The sequence below is a fragment of the Schistocerca serialis genome, chromosome 5 (genome assembly GCF_023864345.2).
Source record: "Schistocerca serialis cubense isolate TAMUIC-IGC-003099 chromosome 5, iqSchSeri2.2, whole genome shotgun sequence".
Lineage (NCBI taxonomy): Eukaryota > Metazoa > Arthropoda > Insecta > Orthoptera > Acrididae > Schistocerca > Schistocerca serialis.
In genome coordinates, this window is record NC_064642.1 from 523,202,913 (window position 1) to 523,228,864 (window position 25,952).

Consider the following 25,952-nt stretch of genomic DNA (forward strand, 5'->3'; position numbering starts at 1 on the left):
CCTAGGTGCCCTTCGTTGCTCCAGAGATCTACGATAAACTATTTCTACAAGGGGAGCAAGTTCTTTCGCATAATATTTGTAGAATCTTACAGGTACCTCATCTGGTTCTCAGGCCGTTCCACAGCTAAGCGATTGTAGTTGCTTTCTTTTCTCAATATCTGCCGTTTCGACGTTTGTGCGATGATTGAAACGTGGGACTTCTTCGGTGAAATTCAACATTTCGGCCTTCTCTGTCTTATTTTCCGTTTCGGTGTCAGGATGGTCACTGAGGGAATATATAGAGGATTTCGAGCACCCTGCTGATTTTAAGTAAGATCAAAACCTCTGAGGATTTTTACTCACATCGGATGACAAAACTTCACTTTCAAAGTCATTGAAAGCTTCTCTCATTGTTCATTATCGCTTCGTTCATGTTACGCTTGTCAGCTAGGTTTTCAATTCTCTTGAGTCTGACACGGAGCACTGTTTGTTTACGTGCAGTTTCCTAACACGGCTATTAAACTGCAGTGGATCTTTCCCATCGCTTAAGACCTTCTTCGAAAAATACTTCCTCAGGTGTACTGAACGATGTTTTTGATGTTTTCTATTTGTGCTCAAGAACTTCGTCCTCAGCATTGAATATCTGATGCTGACTACTCAGATACTCTACAATTTGCATCCTGTCACTCTTGCTACGGAAAAATATTTTCATGTCATTCTTAACATAGTTTGTAAAACCTATGGTCATAGTTGCTATCAAAACCTTATTGTCACTGATACATTCCTCTAGGTTAAATAATTCGGTAAGGTCAGGACTGTTTCGTAAAATAAAGAACAAGTACCTTCATTCACAATGGTGATTATATGAGAATGCACGATCAATTTCGAGCCCTGGGAGCTCATCCTCAGGTGCTTTAACGATCTGCATAATTTTTTTCAGATTTTTGTTAATTAGAGCCCTGGTAAGATTATAGTGGTATATTAAAAATGGTACATTGTGGATATAGACTTACAAAACTAAGGCAAGAAGAAAAAAAACTCACTGTTTGTAGTAGTGGATACATGATTTGAAGCGCAGTGTGAGTAAACATGTTTGCGTCCTTATACACACGTCCATTCTACAACACGTTTGTAATCAAAAGTTAAAGCAAGTCAGATGATTTGAAATGTAAAGGTGTTGGATTTCTACAAATACAGAACTGCCACATTTTTGCCGGCCGCGGTGGTCTAGCGGTTCTAGGCGCTCAGTCCGGAACCGCGCGACTGCTACGGTCGCGGGTTCGAATCCTGCCTCGGGCATGGATGTGTGTGATGTCCTTAGGTTAGTTAGGTTTAAGTAGTTCTAAGTTCTAGGGGACTGATGACCACAGATGTTAAGTCCCATAGTGTTCAGAGCCATTTGAACCATTTTTGAGCCACATTTTTACATTTCAAATTCTTTGACTTATTTTAACTTGTGTTTACAGATGTGCTTTGGAATGGACAGTGTGAATATTTACATAAACATCCATAGTTATACTGTGCTTTAAAACATATATCCTCTATTGGAAACGGTAAGTTATTTTCCGACTTAGCTTGGTTTTGAAACTATGAAAGTGAGTTTCTAAATGCTGCTAAGTCACATAAATAATACTGATCCAGCACTGCATCATTTATTGTGCTCATGATGCGTTTTGGTCGTAGCCCATCATCAGATGACCCGGTAACAAATAATAAAAATAAGTGCAAATAATGATATATAGTACATCTTTACAAAAGAATTGAGGTTATATAAATCTCAAATGAAATTAATTGTGCAAAATTTTGAAGAACACAAGTATTTACCATCTAAGATAGTTATATGCATTGACAAGAACGTTGAACAACGCCCATACAAATGTCGAGCAAAACATGTGCTGTCGTACACAAAAGGTAGACCTAATCAGTAGCTGACACTGTCAAGGCACCGCCAACGGAGCCATAATGTTCGTATTGCTAGAAGGTAGCACTTCTGATGACTTGCAAAATAGTAGTATTTATATAAATAAATAATAGCTCAGTCAGCACTAATGTGAGAGAAGGTCAATTGCAAAACCAGTATAATAGTACAAAACATTTCTTTTACAACAATGTCATATAGAACCACATTCAGTATGATTTGTTCATGTTTTCACTAGAGGGCACTACATCCGATACGAAGTTAATTAAAATAATTATTTTTCAATAAAACAAAATTAATTAGAACAGTCATTTCGTTTTTACCAGTGCAGGTGAGCAAGAAACTCAACAGTAAAATACAATGCAATAGTGCAGGTATCATACATGTCATCTTTAAGTTTGTAGTATGACTTAAGAAGAACAGTTCGCAAATAAAATTTCGTGTGGTTGTTAAGAAATCCATAAAACACAGAGAAAGTTAAAAGAAAGGACAGCCAGGCCTATCTGACGTGGACCCGTAAAATGACAACGAAATACTTTTCTACTTTCTTGTTAACCACTACTTTCTTTTCTACTCTATGAAAATTTTTTCTTCCAATCCTCCTATCTGCCGCCTCAGTGAAGCCATTAGCCGCTCCATCCTGAACAATCAAATGAGTTTCCTTCCCAAATACATCTTTAGGGCAACATAGCCTAGCTAGCCGATAAAATATTGATGTAAAAGATACACGCTTTGGAGTTGATGTGTGACATGAATCTTGTGATATAATCAAATTCGTAGCCGTTGGCTTACTATATATCTTAATTTTAACCGTATGTCCTATTCTTGTGATTTGTAAGTCAAAATTGAGCGCTCTACTTCGATTTCATAAGCGACCTCCATATTTGTGTAAGGAATTAAAAATATTTCCTAGCACCTGAACGTCATTTTTATCGCCTGACAAAATTATGAAGATGTTGTCGACATATCTGCAATACACTGTAATCTTTTCGCATATTGTAGTGTACTATCAAACAATATCCAGTCTAAAAAATTTTCAAAAAATTCTGAACGGATGGTTGAAACACTTGAGACCATTACAGGACCATCTTTCTGGTGACAAATGTTCTTATTAAAAGTGAAAAAAATTAATAGACAAGGATATTTTAACTAACTAGATAGCTCAGCAGCGTACATGGGATGTATAAAATTGCTGCGTATAATGTCTAATGCTTCATCGATTGGCACATTCGCATAAAGATTCTCAATACAGGACGATTCCGTTGGTTTTCTTAATGGAGCTTGATTTGTGCTCGTAAGAGTGACATTTCTGGATTCATCACCAGTAATCTTTTCTTCTTCCATTTAGTGTCTAGAAATATAGTAAAACTGTTAATAGCATTCCTAACATCGGTAACAAAAGCCACAATTAGTTGTTTATTTATCTGTACTATTTCATAGCCTTCAAAAAAAAATTTTGATTTAGAGATGTAATCGGCATCGTTAATGAGAACAAGAGAGCAACTCTTCTCAGTCTTAGTGACTAACATCTTACTTCTTTGTAATTTCTGTACGGGGTTAGACAGACATTGCAAAGTCTGATTTTTGTTACAAGAATGTGCAAGCGCATTACACTTTTTATTCGCCCGTACACATTTAGACAACTTTAGCACTTCGCAACCGCTCTTAAAAGGTTAATATTATTTTAGTAAACTGCAGGAGCAACCAAGGAAAGGCCCCAGAATTAGTACCGCTTACTGACGGTTATAAATCACAGGTTGTACTAGGAACAGATAGTTGGTCGAAACCGGACGTTAATGACAACGAAATTCTAAGTTCAGATTGGAACATTTATCGTAGGGATAGGTTAGTCGCCAATGGTGGCGGTGTGTTTATTGCAGGAAAGAATTCGATAAAATCTAGGGAGGTTATCACGGATCCCGATTGTGAACTAACCTGGGTGTATGAAAGGTCGGTCAAAAATGATAATCGGATGCTTTTATAGACCGCCTGGGTTGGAACTCTACCGGTAGAGCGCTTCAGAGAGAACTTGCAGAATATCGTTAGTAATTTTCCTGATCATTTCGTTGGAATAGGGGGCGGCTTCAATTTTCTAGATATAGACTGGGAGTGTCACGCTGTTGAAACTGGTGCCAGAGACAGGGATTCGTGTGAGATTGTTCTGGATGTCTTGTCCGAAAACTACTTCGGTCAGATAGTTAAAGAACCAACTCGTGAGGGTAACGTCTTAGACCTCTTGGCAACAACAAACCTGTACTTATCGAATAAGGAAACGTGGGGGAAGGTATCAGTGATCATAAGGCTGTGATAGCATCTATGATTACTGGTCTGACAAAGATTGTTGAGAAAGGTACGAAGATATTTTTTGCTTAGCAAGAGTGACAGGATATAAATTTCAGTGTATCAGAGCAGTCAGCATAAAATATTCGGTGATGAGGTCGAAGATGTGGGAAACAAATGGAAAAAATTCAAAGGAATCGTGCAGTATGTCGTAGACAAGTATTTGCCGAGTAACGTGTTAAGGGAGGAGAAAGACCCACCATTGTAAAATAGCCGTATTAGAAATCAGCTACGTAAATAAAGAGGACATCACCTCAGATTCAAGACAAGCAAAAACCTAGCTGACAAACAAAAGCTGAATGAAGCGAAAATGAGAGTAAGGAGGGTAATGAGAGAAGCGTTCAATGACTTTGGAAGTATGTCATCCGATCTGAGTAAAAACCTTAAGAGGTTTTGGTCGTATATAAAATCAGTAAGTGGGTCAAAATCATCTATTCATTCACCCAGTGGCCATACTGGCACCGAAACGGAAGGTGACAGAGAGAAGGCCGAAATACTAAATTCGCTATTCCAAAATTGTTTTACAGCGGAAGATCGTAACACAGTCTCTCCTTTCAATTGTCGCACGAACGCCAAAATGGCAGATATTGAGATAACCGATCGCAGAATAGAAAAACAACTACAATCGTTTAGTAGTGGACATGTGTCAGGACCAGATGAGATACCTATATGATTGTACAAAGATTATGCGAAAGAACTTGCTCCTCTTCTAGCAGTAATTTATCGTAGAGCGATTGAGCAACGAAGGGTGCCTAGCGACTGGAAGAAAGCGCAGGTCATTCCCGATTTTAAAAAAGGCCGTAGGATAGATGCACACACTTAGACATATATCGTTGACGTCGATCTGTTGTAGAATTATGGAACAAGTTTTATGCTCAAGAATTATGACGTTCTTGGAGAAGGAAAATCTTTTCTATAAAAATCAACATGTATTCAGCAAACAGAGATAACATAGCTCGTTCTGTTCCTTCATGAGATCCACAGTGTCGTAGACAATGGCGCTCAGGTTGATGCCGTGTTCTGTGACTTCAGGAAGGCATTTGACACCATCCCGAACTGCCGTTTAGAGAAAAAAATACCAGCGTTCCGAGTATCGGAGCAGATATACGACTGGATTAAAGATTTCCTTGCAGACAGAACTCAACACCTGAGTCTTAACAGAACAAAATCGACAAACGTACCCCTAGAGAATGTAATAGGACCGTTACTGTTTACCCTATATATAAATGATCTAGTAGAAAGCATCGGTTGCTCTCTAAGGCTGTTCGCAGGTGATGCGGTTATCTATAACAAAGCAGCAACGCCAGAAGATAGTAACGATTTGCAGAAGGACCACCAGAGATTTTATGAATGGTGCACGCTCTGGCAGTTGACTCTGAACGTAAATAAATGTAAAATAACATATTGCACATACGTAGGAAAAGAATTCCACTGCTGTATAGCTACACTGTTGATGACAAATCGCTGGAAACGGTATCTGCCATAAAATATGTAGGAGTAACTATCCGGAGCGAAATGGTGCGTACTCAGTGACACACACAGCTGTCGTCAGACACTGTGGCCAGACGTCGCCCGATAACATCGGCCGAGAGCGTACTCATAATGCGTCCGATCTCCTTCGTCTTTTTTGGCAGGGTCAAGGAGCTTAGGGTAGGTTAGAATCTATTCTACGTATGAAGTAGGTTAGATTTTAACCTCGCAGTGTGGCGTGGATACTACACGCTTCTGTGCTTGAATACGAGTGCTGCATAGCGGCTTCTGAATTGAAGGGGCACCAAATGCATGTGAATGAGCTTTCCTGTCCTCAGTTATCGGAATAACCACGCACGTTTTACGAATATATGAGATGACAGGAGAAAAGTTCTATTACATACTCGAGATAATTCGTCGTGACCTTGAAAAGCGAGTTATAAACCCTCTGTTTCGCTGTGTTTATTTAAAGTTGTGTAGACGTACGACAATTAACCATCAATCACTGTCATTTAGAACACGAGTGAAAGACAAGCATAAAGTGTAGCATAAGATACTCTGAAAACCTAAAGCACTTGAAAATGGAAATACATACTGAACACCATATTTGCAAACCATTTCATATTAACAGAATCACAACGCCAGTAAGTATTAATAATAATTTGTAGACAATTAAAGACAACCATCGCAGAAAAGACCCAGTTGAAACGTCCCCTTTGAACAATTATACATGACTGTGCTTAAACTGACACACAATATTTTTAGCGCAACGCAATCTGACTTTCAAAAATCCCTACAAAAGAATGGCCCTGACTAACATTAACCTATACCTTTCACAAATCACTTATCTCACAAAATCTTCGTTACTCGAACTACTACAATACAGCGAGCGCCACTACTGCCAGCTAAATAAAAGATTCAAATTACGGGAGGCACTAACTACTGATAGGCATATTAGCAAATGAAAGATTTTAATAGAGAACAAACAATGTATTTACCTTAATAGTCATCAAAAGTCATAATATATATAGCAGTTCATGACATCCAGTCTTACAAATTTCAAAACTCCGCCCTTTCTCTCCCCACATCCACCACTGCTGGCGGCTCACCTCCAACTGCGCAACGCTACGCGCTGTTAACATCCAGCTGCCCAACACTACAATAGCCAACAACAATGCAAACCAGCCACAGACTGCACACAGCACAGCCAGTGATTTTCATACAGAGCGCTACGTGGCGTTACCAATATAAAAACCTGAACAGCCTACTTGCACAGGAAAGGAGCTAGAAGCATATAACACACGCCACCCTTTTCACTTGAACAAATTACTTTTTGAGGTTAAATCAATGCCCAAGATTTCAAATAAAGAATTTTGCCTATTTGAGGTTTCGAATAAACCTGCAATTTCAGTCCTTAGATTGCGAAGTATAATCTGATTATGATATTTTCATCCTCAGGAAGCCACAGACTCACTCCTTCTAGGGCTAAATTTATCACTTTCTCACGCTCCATATTTCATGTGCGACAACGTCGGTCGATTTGACCAAAGAAAACAAAATGATATGAATTTCACTGATTGTCATCCGAAGCTTGTACGTTCTGAAGATAAGATCGTCTTTAGTGTGACGGCGCACGTAGTGGCGTAGTGATTTGAAAAGATCTGCTGTCTCCGGCCGATGTCGGTCGTCGGCGGAATCCACCGATATCAGAGCCACTGTGACCGCAGTCTATGTGGAATGACCACATGAAACAAACAGTGAGAAAAGCAGATGCCAGACTCAGATTCACAGGAAGAAACTTACGGACATGTAACTCACCCAAGGAGGAAGCGGCTTATAAGGCGTTTGTTCGACTCACTCTTGAGTATTATTCATCTAACTGGGATCCTTACCAAATAGAAGAGATGGAGAAGATCCAACGATGTGCGTCACGTGTCGTCACGGGATCGTTTAGTCAGCACGAGAGCGTTACGGAGATGCTCAACAAACTCCACTGGCAGACGTTACAAGAGAGGCACTGTGCAGCACGAAGAGATTTACTATTGAAATTTCGAGAGAGCCCTTTCCGGGAATTGTCGGACAACATATTACTTTCCCGTACATACGTATCGCGTAATGACCACGAGGAAAAAATTCGAGAAATTAGAGCCAATACAGAGGCTTACCAACAACCATTCTTCCAACGCGCTATTAGCGAATGGAACAGGATTGGAGGGCTCAATTAGTGGTAGAAAAAATACCCTCCGCCGCACACCATTAGGTGAATTGCGGAGTATGATGTATATGTAGAATTTCTGAATTATTTCTTTAATCTGCTTACTATCGAAGTTTGAAGGCAACATAATTTAAGCCTTTGGTAAGCAGCTGTAATTCTTCACTAGAGGAAATGGTACCGGTCAACTTCATAACTTTTGCTGCGAGTTGATGTTTACTTATTTCGTCTATAGCAAATGTACGGCGCCCGACGCTGTTCGTTATCAGGAGTCTCAACGTCAGCCTACGCCTCCGTTGAATGATATTACGCTCCCATAAAATATATATATATATATATATATATATATATATATATACACAGGGTGTTTAAAAATGACCGGTATATTTGAAACTGCAATAAAAACTAAGCGAGCAGCGATAGAAATACACCGTTTGTTGCAATATGCTTGGGACAACAGTACATTTTCGGGCAGACAAACTTTCGAAATTACAGTAGTTACAATTTTCAACAACAGATGGCGCTGCGGTCTGGGAAACTCTATAGTACGATATTTTCCACATATCTACCATGCGTAGCAATAATATGGCGTAGTCTCTGAATGAAATTACCCGAAACCTTTGACAACGTGTCTGGCGGAATGGCTTCACATGCAGATGAGATGTACTGCTTCAGCTGTTCAATTGTTTCTGGATTCTGGCGGTACACCTGGTCTTTCAAGTGTCCCCACAGAAAGAAGTCACAGGGGTTCATGTCTGGCGAATAGGGAGGCCAATCCACGCCGCCTCCTGTATGTTTCGGATAGCCTAAAGTAATCACACGATGATCGAAATATTCATTCAGGAAATTAAAGACGTCTGCCGTGCGATGTGGCCAGGCACCATCTCGCATAAACCACGAGGTGTTCGCAGTGTCGTCTAAGGCAGTTTGTACCGCCACAAATTCACGAATAATGTCCAGATAGCGTGATGCAGTAATCGTTTTGGATCTGAAAAATGGGTCAATGATTCCTTTGGAAGAAGTGGCGGCCCAGACCAGTACTTTTTGAGGTTCCCCATATGCGCCAGTTCTGTTTATTGACGAAGCCGTCCAGGTAAAAATAAGCTTCGTCAGTAAACCAAATGCTGCCCACATGCATATCGCCGTCATAAATCCTGTGCACTATATCATTAGCGAATGTCTCTCGTGCAGCAATGGTAGCGGCGCTGAGGGGTTGCCGCATTTGAATTTTATATGGATAGAGGTGTAAACTCTGGCGCATGAGACGATACGTGGACGTTGGCGTCATTTGGACCGCAGCTGCAACACGGTGAACGGAAACCCAAGGCCGCTGTTGGATCACCTGCTGCACTAGCTGCGCGTTGCCCTCTGTGGTTGCCATACGCGGTCGCCCTACCTATCCAGCACGTTCATCCATCACGTTCCCAGTCCGTTGAAATTTTTCAAACAGATCCTTTATTGTATCGCTTTTCGGTCCTTTGGTTACATTAAACCTCCGTTGAAAACTTCGTCTTGTTGCAACAACACTGAGTTCTAGGCGGTGGAATTCCAACACCAGAAAAATCCTCTGTTCTAAGGAATAAACCATGTTGTCTACAGCACACTTGCACGTTGTGAACAGCACACGCTTACAGCAGAAAGACGACGTACAGAATGGCGCACCCACAGACTGCGTTGTCTTCTATATCTTTCACATCACTTGCAGCGCCATCTGTTGTTGAAAATTGTAACTACTGTAATTTCGAAAGTTTGTCTGCCTGAAAATGTACTGTTGTCCCAAGCATATTGCAACAAACGGTGTATTTCTATCGCTGCTCGTTTAGTTTTTATTGCCGTTTCAAATATACCGGTCATTTTTGAAACACCCTGTATATATATATATATATATACGTAGAATAATTTAGCCAACGTGTTGAACTGCTTTGGAGTGAGTAGTGCGTTAAGACATTTTCAGAATTGTCAGGTGAAAATTTTGATTTGTGTGCCACTCCAATTTTATACATGTCAGTTTAAACCTAGTTTTAATAGATTGTGCGCTGTATGAAACATTTTTATGGTTGGTTATAATGGCGTCACTTCGTTCTCGATGCATGCTCTATTGAACAAAATTTTCAACTGATTCTGCATGTTAGTTTTTTTTTTTTTGCATTACAGAAAACTGTAACCTCCTTAATCGCCTAGTTTTATGGTTGCCTTCACCAAATCAGTCAACCACCGAAAAGAACCGAGGATAACCTTAGAACACAGGCGGCAAGCGTCATTAGTCAACATATGCCACTATTTGCAGTCGGTTGCACTCAGTGTGTTTGATAGCCAATGGTAGAGCCTCGTCCACGTCACGGCAGAGACCCACGTCCCAGCAAACATACCGCCTGCACAGTGGCATTCTTTCCCGCCCTGCACGGTTTCCCTGAGGGCTGCATTACGAGCCTAACGTTGGAGTTGCCAACGACTGGCGTACCCACCGTCTGCATTTGTCCAGACAGGATAGGAAAATCGCCCGCTGGCCAGAAGTGTTATCAGCAGTGGGCAGCACCTCATACCTGTTGCTAAGGCTTAAGGAGCCAGCCGTGCAGCCAATCCCTTCTTTAGCCTTCTGCCCGGTGACACGCGAACCCACCGATGTCCATCATTCACTGTCAAGTGAGGACAAAATCGTCAGATGTTGCGTATCAGAAGACGAAACGACAGCTGCGTCACCAAGGAGTTCCAACACAGCAAGCGTGTCGCAGGTCTTCTCGCCGGTGCCGTTCAGCAGATCATGCAATTCTTCTTCACTTTCACTCATAGCAATGTCATCAGCGAATCGTATCATTGATATCGTTTCACCTTGAATTTTAATTACACTCCTGAACCTTTCTTTTATTTCCATCATTGCTTCCTCGATGTACAGTTTGAACAGTAGGGGCGAAAGGCTAAATCCTTGTCTTACACCCTTTTTAATACGACCTCTTCGATCTTGGTCGTCCACTCTTATTATTCCCTCATAGCTGTTGTACATACTGTATATGACCCGACTCTCCCTATAGCTTACCCCTACTTTTCTCAGAATTTCGAACATCTTGCACCATTTTCCCTTGCCGAACGCTTTTTCCAAGTCGACAAATCCTATGAACGTGTCTTGATTTTTCTTTAGTCTTGTTTCCACTATTAACCGCAACGTCAGAATTGCCTCTCTCGTGCCTTTACTTTTCCTAAAGCCAAACTGATCGTCATCTAGCACGTCCTCAGTTTTCTTTTCCATTCTTCTGTATGTTATTCTTGTAAACAATGCATGAACTGTTAAGCCGATTGTGAGGTAATTCTCGCACTTGTCAGCTTCATTTATTTAATCACGTTTTAATCTCTGTAAATTATTACTAGCCAGTTACTAAATGTGGGTTTTACGATTTTAATCAGTCGTATGTCTTGAGAAATGATTTTTTTCTGAAATGAACTAATTGTCTAATTGGTGTTCGCATTTTTCATGTTACAAATTTAATTAGTCATTTTCTTAATGTCACTATTTGTTACCATCAAGTTTTGACACGAACTTTGGGAGTGGCTAGTGGTCCAAGACCTTGATTGCCGTAATATTTGCTGAATATGTAAAACAAATATCGTAAATGCTATTATTATGGAATTTGTTAAACCTAATTCTATCTTTTTAAGAGATCATTATTTTAAATACGAGGGTTATTCGGAAAATAAGGAACGATCGGGTTGCGAAATGGAAACCACTAGGAAAATCCGATGAAGTTTTGCACAAGTGTGTTGGCCAGTGTCTCTAGTATGCCCGCTGATCGCGTTACGTCGTTATTTTTAGTTCTGAGCATACAGGGAGCACATAAAGATACCTAGAACAATAATGTCTCCCGCCAAGTACGAAGGACTGCTGAGAAATTTCGCCTGAAGCTATGCAGCCAACATTACATAACTGTCTTGCGGTTCCTTCTTCAACGCAATTCTCAGCCGCATTCTGCAGGGGCAATAAAGATGCTCCTGCATCGTTTTCAAACGGAAATGTTTGATTATCTAGAATTCAGCCCGTAATTGTCTCCCTCTGAGTTTCGTCTCTGCTCACATGAACCGCTGGCTATGAAGACGACATTTTGGCACACCATGAGCTGTAGACCAGCGTAGAGAATTAGCGGAAAGCACTGACGGCCGCCTTCTATAACGAGGGTATTGGAAAGTTGGTACAACTCTACGACAAACTTCCAAGTCAGATTGGCGACTATGGAGATAAGTTGCTGGAAGTTGTAGCTAAATAATGCAAATAAAACAGTTTTGATTTTCACGGTGGTTTCCATTTCGCGACCTATCGTTCCTTATTTCTCGAATAGCCGTCGTATATCTGTGACTGTTCAAGCTGAGCGAGATCTAAAATTTTTTTCTTCAGAATTCATCATAAATATATCCTATCTCAAATTAAGCTTGATCATTGTTGAACAAATTTTCCATTAAAAACGTTGTAACTGTGAATAGTGTTGCTGTTGTTACCCTCGGGTTCCCTGTCCACACCACAGCCTTTACCTTCCTCCTCGTAAATCCATTTTCAACCGTAGCGGGAGCGCGACTGTACTCGGCGGGGGAGGGGGGAGGCAGTGTTAATATCATTTACAGTTGTCTTGTAGTGCTACTCTCAGCACTTGTGAGGCAAACTGAGGAGCTACTTGATTGAGAAGTAGCGGTTACGGTCGCGTAAACTGACGTACGGTCAGGAGAGCGGGGTGCTGACCACATGCCCCTCCATGTCCGCATTCAGCCTGTGGGCTGAGGATGACACGGCGGTCAGCCGGTACCGTTGGGTCTTCCAAGGCCTGTTCGGACGGAGTTTAGTTTTGTTTTTTGTAGTGCTAGTGCTACATGTTTGTATGGTAAGTGCTTGCGATTCTGTCTAGTCATAATGCTGCAGGAACGTGCAGACGCTGGAATTAGTCTCATGTGAGCACGTGGATGTGTCGGGTTGAATTATTTAAAAAAAGAGTAGTTACGGTAACATGCAGAGCTGACGAGCCTCCGAACCCCACGTTCCGTGAAGTGTCGGGGGCGTCCAACCATTGAGTGCCTAATGGTGGTTTTACTATCCTTTTACCTCTTTGTGTAGATGCTCACGACAGTAGCACGTGAACATTCGACCAGCTTCGCGGTTTTCGAGATACTCGTTAACAGGCTCTACGTAATAATTATCTGCCCTTTGTCAAAGTCGCTTATCTCAATGGATTTGCCCATTTGCAGCCCATATTCTTGCTACGGTGATACCCCGTCCGTGTCTTCTCAGCTTATATTCTTTTACTGCCGCGTCATGTACCCTCAACGCCACCAGGCGGCCTCTAACGTCGCAGTGGATAGTGGTCTAATACTTCAAACAGGATGTCGTTCTTTAGAACCAAATTTTAATTTAGCATTGTTAGCTTTCGTTGCTGAAATATTTAACTATTCTTTGGAATGCTCTAAGCAAATCACAGGAATCCAAAGAATGCAGAGGATTTTCAAATCCTGTGATCTAGGAGGTACTATGCGATAATAACTGAAGTTCTTAAGCCAACATATTGAAATGATATTGCAAACGCGACACTCAATACATATGAACATTTCTGATCCAAGCAGCATAGTACGATACAGTACGGTGAGAAACAAGCGGTAAGAAGTGAAAGTTTTGTACTGAGAAGTATCTATGCAGGGAACATGCACATGTAAGAAAATATAGGGGGCATTTTGTTTTATGGCAGTAAATTAAAAATCGCGACGCAAACGAAAAAGTAATCATATGACGTTCATAAACGACGTAAAAATCTTTGTAAATGGGCATACATGCCATAAAATTCATCACATGATACCTGTGAGATGCACTCCAAACGCATTTGTATTGCAACTGTCTGTAGGATGCTGTTTTTCATACTTGCTCTGTTATCGCTGTCATAAGTGTATCAGTTCTCCTCCACTGAAATCTATAGCCAAGATACAGATCAAATAACAAGTGTATTTTCTTTACAGGCTGCAGCTTCCAGTTTTGTTAGTAGTAAATAACAAGAGAAACCAAATATCGCAACATAACGTCATAGCGATGGAGCTGCACGTGGAGCTACAGAAGTTTCATTAGGTGTAATGAAGCCAATGTTCCTATTTCTAAATGCCATCGCCTGAGGATGCAACAGTACTAATGTTTGATAACCATTCAAGCAATCGTTACCTCAGTGTCTGAATACAGAATGTGAGGTTCTATCGACAGGTAACAAACACAAAGGACTGTAACGTCAACATGTCAATAGAAACAGTCCTTCCGATATGTGGCGGCTAAAGACAAAAAGCACCAAGCAAGATCACTTATTTGGCCGCGGGAAGCACTCTTTTTCCACACAGATCTAGCTGCTTAATCTGGGTCATGTCTGAAGTTTGCAGTGCGCCTTATTATTGAGAAAGATCAAGTGTTTGTGTAAAAGCACATAATTCTGTCAAGATAAGTACCTGAGAATAAAACACTGCTCGTATAAAACAGTAATAGCTTACAATCACTGCAGAAGTGAATGCAAGCATAACAGTAGACGAAAACATGAACCAAAAAAGTATATAGAGGGTAACTGTACAGCGAAAGTTTGCCAGAGAGAATAATGCACAAGCAGATTACTGCTGATGAACGTAAATCTCAAATTAAACACTAGACGTAACAACGAGCTTTTTTTGTCCTTTTCCATTTAACCGTTCATTTTGTTTTTGACAAAGAATGATTATGTACTTCACGGTGACTTTCAGAAGTTAGATACAAATGTGCATCGTTGTTACGAAACGGCCTAATTGATGCGACCGTTATTGTACGTGGACGATTGAATAAGCCGAAAGCGTCGATGCTTCAGCTGCTCATAACAGGCAGTATTCCGAATCACAAACGCCGATACTGAATAATACACCTCACTGAATATGTATAAATCCAGGACTACAGCACCAGTGTCCAATCGTGGCTTTCCCACGGTCGGCAAGCATGATGCGCAGCATACTGCTGCGACATTAAACATCGTAATACGGGACAGGCAAATGTTAGCAGATGCTTCGATACTCGAAAGCACGTACCACGTTTGCATTTACATGCATACATACTCTTCAAACTACTGTGAAGTGTATGTCAGAGATTACTTACCTACTATATGTTAGGTTTCCTTCCCTTTCCAGTCTCGTATGGGCGCGAGAAGCATGGTATCTTAAATATCCAGCAAAACTGTACTCACCTTCCCGTGAGCCAAAAAAATCCCTGTCTGTTCGTGCTACCACTTCTTGTTTACTTTCACCATCCATTCTAATTGCTGTGGTTACTAGATATTTGAGCAATATTCTAAGACGGGATGCCAGTGAACCGAAGTATGTGGTCCAATTTACCTACAGCTAAGGCTAAGCTATCTTCCCATTCCATAACCCTACGAACTGTTGTACCGAGATATTTTTATGAGTTCACTGATTCCAGTGGTGGTTCAGAGTTGTAGTCATGGGGCACTACTTTTCCGCTTATTGTGATAGTACTTTGATATAGATAACTCTTTGTTTGTAAAAGTCTGTGGTTACTGCTAATATTATCTGCCGGGAGATTAACATACAACACGAAGAAGAATCCCAACACACTACTCTCGGGCACGCGTGAAGTTATTTCTATTTCTCTCGATGATTATCCAAGTTGCAATGCTGTGTCCCCTCTAATACGAAATCCAGTCACAACTCTTTTTTAATATCACGTATAACCGTACTTTTTTCACGAAAAGTTGGTGTCGTACCTAGTCAAATAGTTCCAGAAGTTAAGAAATACTCGATCCACCTGATTGCCTTGAACTATGGCTTTCAGAATACCATTTGAGAATAGCACGAGTCGGGTTTCACATGGTCGACATTTTCGGAATTCATACTTACTGGTATGGAGAAGGTAGTTCTGTTCAAGATACTTTAATACATTTGAAATCAGTGTATGTTTTATGTTTCTACGATAGAGGGACGTTATTCAGATTGAACGGTTGTTTTATCACTGGGTGTTTCACTGATCAAGGGACCTGCAGTAAGTTATGGTAAACGTAGGAACTAACAGACAAATGGCCTTGCCGCAGTGTTTACCATCGGTTTCCGTCATGTCACTGAAATTCAGCGCTGTCGGCCTTGGCTAGTACTTGGATGGGTGACTGTCCGGGTCTGCAGTGCGCTGTTGGCAAGTGGGTTGCACCCAGCCATGTGAGGCCAACTGAGAAGATATTTGATTAATAAACATTGACTCCGATCACGAAAACTGAAAACGGCCGGGAGAGCGGAGTGCTGACCACACGACCTTCCATATCCGCTTCTAGTGACGCCTATCGGCTCAGGATGACACGGCGGTCGGTCGGTATCGTTGGGCCTGTGAGTTTAGTTTCCAAACGAGCTAATATGTGTAAATTGAATACGGAATCTGTCAATGATTCCACTGAGCCTTTTTAACTATTTCTAAACTTCACTGACGTTAATATCTACAACGATCATCCAAAACATTATGACCACCTGTTTAACAGTGTTTTGATCCTCCTGTGGTACGTAATACAGCAGCGATTCTGCTTAGACCTGATGCATTAAGCCATTGGTAGGTTTTCCGAGGTATGTGCTACCAGATGCTCAAAAACTTATTCAAATGCCTCTGAGCATTATGGGACTCAACATCTGATGTCATCAGTCCCCTAGAACTGGAATCACTCAACAGAGGAAAGTCCACTGGACCTGACGGGATACCAATTCGATTCTACACAGAGTACGCGGAAGAACTTGTCCCCCTTCTAACAGCCGTGTACCGCAAGTCTCTAGAGGAACGGAAGGTTCCAAATGATTGGAAAAGAGCACAGGTAGTCCCAGTCTTCAAGAAGGGTCGTCGAGCAGATGCGCAAAACTATAGACCTATATCTCTGACGTCGATCTCTTGTAGAATTTTAGAACATGTTTTTTGCTCGAGTATCATGTCGTTTTTGGAAACCCAGAATCTACTCTGTAGGAATCAACATGGATTACGGAAACAGCGATCGTGCGAGACCCAACTCGCTTTATTTGTTCATGAGACCCAGAAAATATTAGATACAGGCTCCCAGGTAGATGCTATTTTTCTTGACTTCCGGAAGGCGTTCGATACAGTTCCGCACTGTCACCTGATAAACAAAGTAAGAGCCTACGGAATATCAGACCAGCTGCGTGGCTTGATTGAAGAGTTTTTAGCAAACAGAACACAGCATGTTGTTCTCAATGGAGAGACGTCTACACGTAACCTCCGGCGTGCCGCAGGGGACTGTTATGGGACCATTGCTTTTCACAATATATATAAATGACATAGTAGATAGTGTCGGAAATTCTATGCGGCTTTTCGCGGATGATGCTGTAGTATACAGAGAAGTTGCAGCATTAGAAAATTGTAGGGAAATGCAGGAAGATCTGCAGCGGATAGGCACTTGGTGCAGGGAGTGGCAACTGACCCTTAACATAGACGAATGTAATGTATTGCGAATACATAGAAAGAAGGATCCTTTATTGTATGATTATATGATAGCGGAACAAACACTGGCAGCAGTTACTTCTGTAAAATATCTGGGAGTATGCGTGCGGAACAGTTTGATGTGAAATGATCATATAAAATTAACTGTTGGTAAGGCGGGTACCAGGTTGAGATTCATTGGGAGAGTCCTTAGAAAATGTAGTCCATCAACAAAGGAGGTGGCTTACAAAACACTCGTTCGACCTATACTTGAGTATTGCTCATCAGTGTGGGATCCGTACCAGATCGGGTTGACGGAGGAGATAGAGAAGATCCAAAGAAGTGCGGCGCGTTTCGTCACAGGGTTATTCGGTAACCGTGATAGCGTTACGGAGATGTTTAGCAAACTCAAGTGGCAGACTCTGCAATAGAGGCGCTCTGCATCGCGGTGTAGCTTGCTCGCCAGGTTTCGAGAAGGTGCGTTTCTGGATGAGGTATCGAATATACTGCTTCCGCCTACTTATACCTGCCGAGGAGATCACGAATTTAAATTAGAGAGATTAGAGCGCGCACGGAGGCTTTCAGACAGTCGTTCTTCCCGCGAACCATACGCGACTGGAACAGGAAAAGGAGGTAATGACAGTGGCACGTAAAGTGCCCTCCGCCACACACCGTTGGGTGGCTTGCGGAGTATAAATGTAGATGTTGATGTAGAACTTAGAACTACTTAAACCTAACTTACCTAAGGACATCACACACATCCATGCCCGAGGCAGGATTCGAACCTGCGACCGTAACAGTCGAGCGATTCCGGACTGAAGCGCCTAGAACCGCTCGGCTTAAGCAGCTTAACCACAGTTCACTCAATCCTCGTAATTTAAGAGCTAGTAGCTTGTAGGACCGGAGTCATCTCCCTTCAGCAACACCCAGGCGCGTTCCATCGGGTTCATATCAGGTTACTTTGGTGGCCATGATATGATCGTCTTGCTCGTCAAACCACTTTAGACGGTTCTAGTATTGTGACACGGTCATTTATCCTGCTGGAAGGAGCTATCACTGTCAGAGAAGACAACGTGAAGGGGTGCTGGTAGTCCGCAATAATGTTCACTACCCGCAGCTGTCATGATGCCCTCGATTACTACCACAGGTGCAATGGAAACCAAGGCGAATGTCCATCGTAGCATAATACTTCTTCCTCCGGACAGGACAGCCAATGGTATTAGATCTGCCATCCCCCAATCTAGAGCCGGTCGGAGTGGCCGTGCGGTTAAAGGCGCTGCAGTCTGGAACCGCAAGACCGCTACGGTCGCAGGTTCGAATCCTGCCTCGGGCATGGATGTTTGTGATGTCCTTAGGTTAGTTAGGTTTAACTAGTTCTAAGTTCTAGGGGACTAATGACCTCAGCAGTTGAGTCCCATAGTGCTCAGAGCCATTTGAACCAACCCAATCTAGATGATCTCATGCCCACTGCAGTCGTAACTGACGATGTCGTTTGGTCAGCTTTGGATGGGTGCAAGTTCTCTGCTACAGAGCCCTATGTTCAACAATGTGCGTTGCGGAGCGCTCCGAAACACGTGTGTCTGCACTTTCATTGTACTCTGTCGTCAGATCTGCCACAAAATTCCACCCACACAGCTTTATAGAGCGGGCAGGCGTCTGACCGCGTTCTGCGATGAGGCGTGGATATCCAGTAACCTGTTGCCTACTAGTCGATTTACCTTCCTCCAGACACTTTCGTTAGACGTTCAAAAAAGTACCACGTGAACAGCCGATAAGCTTCACCGTTTCCGAGATGCGGTTTCCCAGAGGCCGGGCCTTAACAGCCTGGCCTTTTCAAAGTCGCTTATAACAGTTTATTTCGCCATTTGCTGCTTGTATATCGTTAGAATGATTCAAAATTCTTTTCTTCAGCTTATACACTTTCCTTACAGCGCCATGTGTCTGCAACGATGCCAAATGGCATTCAGTCTTAAGCCTAGTTTACACGACGACACTAGGTTGCAGGCAACTGCGCGCCAGTGCGCATGCGCGCCGCGCGTTTGCGCAACTAATCGGTGAAACTAAAGTTTCGGCGTGTTCCAACTTCGGCGACACTATTTCTTCCGAAAGAACAGATACCATAGGTGACCATGCAGCTCTCTCAGAATGAAATGATAATCAAATCAAGACCCTGTGCTGTCGACAGGCGTTAATATACATCAACGGGGACAGTTGAAAATGTGTGCCCCATCCGGGACTCGAACCCGGGATCTCCTGCTTATATTGCAGACACTCTATCCATCTGAGCCACCAGGGGCACAGAGGATAGTGCGATTGCAGGGATTTATCCCTTGCACGGTCCCCGTGAGACCCACATTCCCAACTTAATGTCCACACACTACATTCGCAGTGTCCCTGCCCCTGCCCATAGTTGAGGCTAACCGGTCATTGATCTTTTTCTTCTGTGCTGGATGCACACGAATTGCCCGAACTCTTACGGGACTCGGTAAGATTGTCTACCGCGAGTAATGAGTGTAATGGGCAGGGGCACTACGAATGTAGTGTGTGGACATTACGTTTGAAATGTATGTTCAAATGGCTCTGAGCACTATGGGACTTAACTGCTGAGGTCATCAGTACCCTAGAGCTTAGAACTACTTAAACCTAACTAACCTAAGGACATCACACACATTCATGCCCGAGGCAGGATTCGAACCTGCGACCGTAGCGGTCGCGCAGTTCCAGACTGAAGCGCCTAGAACCGCTCGGCCACCGCGGCCGGCGCGGGGAATGTAGGTTCAAATGGTTCAAATGGCTCTGAGCACTATGGGACTCAACTGCTGAGGTCATTAGTCCCCTAGAACTTAGAACTAGTTAAACCGAACTAACCTAAGGACATCACAAACATCCATGCCCGAGGCAGGATTCGAACCTGCGACCGTAGCGGTCTTGCGGTTCCAGACTGCAGCGCCTTTAACCGCACGGCCGCTTCGGCCGGCGGGAATGTAGGTCTCACGGGGAGCGTGCAAGGGATAAATCCCCGCAGTCGCACTATCCACTGTGCCATCGGTGACGGCCGGAGTGGCCGAGCGGTTCTAGGTGCCACAGTCTGGAACCGCGTGACCGCTACGGTCGCAGGTTCGAATCCTACCTCGGGCATGGATGTATGTAATGTTCTTAGGTTAGTTAGGTTTACGTAGTTCTAAGTTCTAGGGGACTGATGACCTCAAAAGTTAAGTCCCATTGTGCTCAGAGCCATTTGAACCATTTTCTGCCCTAGGTGGCTCAGATGGATAGAGCGTCTGCCATGTAAGCAGGAGATATCGGGTTCGAGTTCCGGTCGGGGCACACACTTTCAACTGTCCCCGTTGGTGTATATCAACGCCTGTCGACAGCTTAGGGTCTTGATTTAATTATCATTTCACAGGAAAAAAGGATGTTTCGTAGGATTTTACGCACTTTGCTTACGAGTATGTCCAATGTTCGGGCAAATCTCCGTGCACTACACGTTTGCACACGACCATTCGTCTCCTCCTGCATTGCTGTGGCCACTGCTTCCGCTGACGTCGGATCAATTCGTTTCCTCCCTCTACCAGCTTGCACACCAAAAGAACCCGTCTTTTCGAATTTCCGAATCATTTTCTCCAAATCCACGGCAGTCATCGGACCAACGCCTTCTTTCAAACCCTTCAGTGTCCGGAACTTCTGCAGAGCGACGTGTGCACAGTCATCATTCTTGTAACACAGCTTTACCTGCACTGAGACAGTCATGGCGAACGTCGCAGACGAGAAACGAGGAAGAGCCGTGTACGCGGTGTGATTTTACCAACTTCATTGGGTCGTGCGCATGACAGATATTATCATTTACGTATTCTGACACATACATCGCCATCCAGTGATCAATTTTCACACTACTTTTTTCTTCTACCATACGTTTTCCTCCTCCTCCAATAATATTCAGTTGCAATTTGACGACATTCTGACAGTGGTGCTATTTCTACAGCGTTCCAACGTCCGTAGTTTTAATTGAATCATCGGTTGGCTGACAAAAAGTGTTTTGCTATAATTAGACACTAGAACTGAAGAAGACCTGTAACAAAAGTTGAAACTGGTAATACAAAGTGACCAACACGGTGTCTCTGTTTCTCCACTCGTAACTTTTTTGAAACCTAAATCACGTGTGCTGGCGGGAGAGTAAGTATAAATTACTTGTATAGCAAATGCGGTGAGGTTGCTGGGACAGGAAACAGACTCAGCCAGAGTTGGCGACCTACTTGCGCAGTGTCGCGACGAAGCTGTAGGCGTAGACGGCGATGCCCGTCATGAAGTAGGCGAAAGGCAGGCGGTAGCCCGTGTCGGCGGCGTCGCGGTTCGTGTAGTAGCCGTAGAAGATGGGCGAGTACTTGAGCACGCCGTCGAAGTCCCACAGCGTGTCCAGGTTGGTGGCCGTGCGCCGCTCGCGCGGTAGCATCTCCTTGCGCTCGCCCGCCGTCCGCGTGTCTGCCGTCAGCATCTGTCGCAAACGTGAGCTGCCTCTAGCATTCACCTTTACATAATACACTGAACCGTCAAAGAAACTGGTACAGGCATGCGTCTTCAAATACAGATATGTGTAAATAGGCAGCATCGCCTATATAAGACAAATCTCTGGTGCACTTGTTAGAACGATTACTGCTGCTACAATGGCAGGTTAACAAGATTTAAGTGAGTTTGAACGTCGGCGCACGAGCGATGAAGTGAGGATTTTTCCGTACGACCATATCACAAGCGTACCGCGAATATCAGGAATCCGCTAAAACATTATCAAATCTGTCACATCGCTGCGGCCGGAAAATGATCCAACGGCGACTGAAGAGAATCGTTCAACGTGACAAAAGTGCAATCCTTCCACAAACTGCTGCAGATTTCAAAGCTAGGCCATCAATAAGTGTCAGCATGTGAACCACTCAACGAAACATCATCGATATAGGCTTTCGGAGCCGAAGGCCTACTCGTGTACCCTTGATGACTGCACAACACAAAACTTTACGCCTCGCCTGTTCCCGTCAACACCGATATTGGACTGTTGATGACTGGAAACATGTTGCCTGGTCGGAGAGTCTGGTTTCAAACTGTATCGAGCGGATGGACGTGTGCTCGTATGGGGAAATCCTCATGAATCTATGGACCCAGCATGTCAGTAGGGGACTGTTCAAGCTGGTGGAGACTCTGTCATGACGTGGGACGTGTGCAGTTGAAGTAATATGCGACTCCTGATAGGTATAGATACGACGCAGACAGGTGACACGTACGTAGCCATCCATTCACGTCCATTGAACATTTCTACGGACTTGGGCAATTCCAGCAGGACAGTGCGAAACCACACGTCCAGAATTGCTACAAATTGGCTCCAGGAACGCTCTTCTGAGCTTAAAAACTCTCGCTGGCCACCAAACTCCCCAAGCACGAACACTATTGAGCATATCTGGGATGCCTGCCAACGTGCTGTTCAGAAGAGATATCCACCTTCTCGTACTCTTACGGATTTATGGACAGCCCTGCAGGATTCTTGGTGTCAGTTCCCTCCAGCACTAGTTCAGACATTAGACGAGTCCATGCCACGTCGTATTGCGGCACTTCTGCGTGCTCGCGTTGGCCTAAAAGATGTTAGGCAGGTGTACCAGTTTCTTTGGTTCTTTAGTGTACGTCGCTGCCGTTATGCTACTAGCAGGCGGCTGTTCTGTCCCGCAAAGGTGCTCCTCATCGACTGGGTTGAAGTAAGAACTTTTTTGAGTCTAGGACACTACGCGGTCTAGAGTTCTTCAGCTTTGGATTGGTGGTATGATGAGTGACAAAAACGTTTCTGTTAACGGACTGAGGTAAACGTGCCCTTCAGGAGACTGGGTACTTTTCCGGCTCTATCTCATGTGAAAAATATCACGCATTTGTTTCATGTAAAATTTCTTTTGTACTGGGTGGTTGCAACTGGCGAGAAGCTACTTACGGAGATCCAGTGTGGGTTGTAATTATCGTACGACAGTGAAAGTTCGTAGATATGCTAATGCTTTAATATGGAACCGATTTATGCCGAGAAACAATTACTTTCAATTTTGGCCACCAGGTGCAAACTACGAGCTTACCTGGGCGAAGATTCAGTTAAAACTACAGGCACCGAGCAGAGTACCATGTGACATTCAACGCCCATAGTTTTAATTGAATTATCGGTTGGCTGACGGAAAGGGTTTTGCAGCGGACCTGAACATGTTTGTATGACGATGTTTGTATGACGATACGACGTCCACGCTGACATTTGACAAGTCGTAGCGTGAGTGAACGGTATGGCTATCAGGAAGAAGGACTGTGCATTCAGAATCATCGACTGAAAGGCCTGAGGCGAAGCCCGATGACATTAAATAGTTCAAATTTGATAACACAGGTGAGTTTGGTGCCGCCTCGTGAAGAGGTAGGCCTCCTATCCCGGTGGAAGTATTGACGAGGTTGCTGTTGCTGTATTTGACAATGCATCACGTGCTCGAGCAGTGCTAGTGCTCGCGCAATGTCACTAGATTTGTGCATCCCATCGTGAACAGCACGGGAAGTATTGCGGTCTGTATCTCACTGGTTTCTGTACAAAATTTAGACGATGCAGCAAATGAAACCTCATGAACCGCAGCGACGTTCTGAATTTGGTCTTCAGTTTCTGGCATCGATCGAAGTTGTTGACATCTCGACGGGCAATATTCTGTCGAGTAAAGAGTCATTTTTTACACTACAGGGTGCAGTGAATACACAGAACTGCCGAATTTGGGGTGCTGTTAAACCGCTCGGTCTGCACGAAGAGCCGTTGTACTCTCAGTACGTGACTGTGTGGTGTAGAATCAAAGCATGTTTATTATCCGTCCGTTCGTCTTTGAAGAGAATGCACCAAGAGGGGTTGTCGGGTGTGCCGTGACGTTTGCAGGTTACCGAGACCTCCTTGAACATAATGTGATTCCTGCTTTGGAATGGTGCGACTTTGAGGAAACCACATACCACATTTTGTTCGTCCAGTGAAAGATCCGCTTAATGCAATCTTCCACGAAGATGTTCTCTCAATCACCTGATCTGAATCCATCTGACTTTAGACCCTGGAGATATCTGAGAAAGCATTTACCAGGGGCACGTTGGGCTTGTTTCTGATCCGAAGCCGGCCTCGGTGGCCATGCGGTTCTATGCGCTTCAGTCCGGAACCACGGGACTGCTACGGTCGCAGGTTCGAATTCTGCCTCGGGCATGGATATGTTTGATGTCCTTAGGTTAGTTAGGTTTAAGCAGTTCTAAGTTCTAGGGGACTGATGACCTAAGATGTTAAGTCTCATAGTGCTCAGAGCCATTAGAACCATTTTTTTCTGATCCGAAGGCCAGCATACATTTGCTCAGATTCTATCGGAAGTGCTGCTAGCAACTGTTGATGACGTCCTTTCAGGTACGCAGCATCTCGTTGAAGTCTCAGATGCTCATAATGAACAAATTGCGTAAGCGATACGTAATCATAAATTCAACATTATACTTATCTCACTTTTTGACCTTTCCTGCCCATGTCCCGTTGCTAATCCGTTATGCATGGAAATACTTCTATAAGTCTTTCTTGTATTCACAGTGCCAGATTTGCACCTGGTGGACAAAACTGGAACTTTTTTCCAGGCCTAAATTGGTTCGACATTAACGCATTAGAATACCTACTTACTTTCTCTGTCGTACGACAACTACAGCCCACACGATCTCTGTGAGGAGCTGCACTTTAATTCTAACCATTTTATACAGTTCCGGAGTTTACCTCAGTTAATTCAGAATACTTTACATTTATTTTGAAAAAAATATAAGATGTACTGATGTTTACGCCGGCCGGGGTGGCCGAGCGGTTCTAGGCGCTACAGTCTGGAACCGCGAGACCGCTACGGTCGCAGGTTCGAATCCTGTCTCGGGCATGGGCATGTGTGATGTCCTTAGGTTAGTTAGGTTTAAGCAGTTCTAAGTTCTAGGGGACTGATGACCTAAGATGTTAAGTCTCATAGTGCTCAGAGCCATTTGAACCATTTTTTTCTGATCCGAAGGCCAGCATACATTTGCTCAGATTCTACCGGAAGTGCTGCTAGCAACTGTTGATGACGTCCTTTCAGGTACGCAGCATCTCGTTGAAGTCTCAGATGCTCATAATGAACAAATTGCGTAAGCGATACGTAATCATAAATTCAACATTATACTTATCTCACTTTTTGACCTTTCCTGCCCATGTCCCGTTGCTAATCCGTTATGCATGGAAATACTTCTATAAGTCTTTCTTGTATTCACAGTGCCAGATTTGCACCTGGTGGACAAAACTGGAACTTTTTTCCAGGCCTAAATTGGTTCGACATTAACGCATTAGAATACCTACTTACTTTCTCTGTCGTACGACAACTACAGCCCACACGATCTCTGTGAGTAGCTGCACTTTAATTCTAACCATTTTATACAGTTCCGGAGTTTACCTCAGTTAATTCAGAATACTTTACATTTATTTTGAAAAAAATATAAGATGTACTGATGTTTACGCCGGCCGGGGTGGCCGAGCGGTTCTAGGCGCTACAGTCTGGAACCGCGAGACCGCTACG

The 25,952-nt window shown here is 43.4% G+C and overlaps 1 protein-coding gene across 1 annotated transcript in view; it reads right to left on the minus strand.

The window, feature by feature from the left end:
- LOC126482057 (transmembrane channel-like protein) overlaps positions 1-25,952 on the minus strand; it is a 167,372-nt gene that overhangs the window by 38,249 nt on the left and 103,171 nt on the right. The window contains exon 8 of the mRNA XM_050106033.1: positions 21,615-21,853. Coding sequence (XP_049961990.1) covers positions 21,615-21,853 — 239 coding nt within the window. The remainder of the gene's footprint in view (positions 1-21,614; positions 21,854-25,952) is intronic.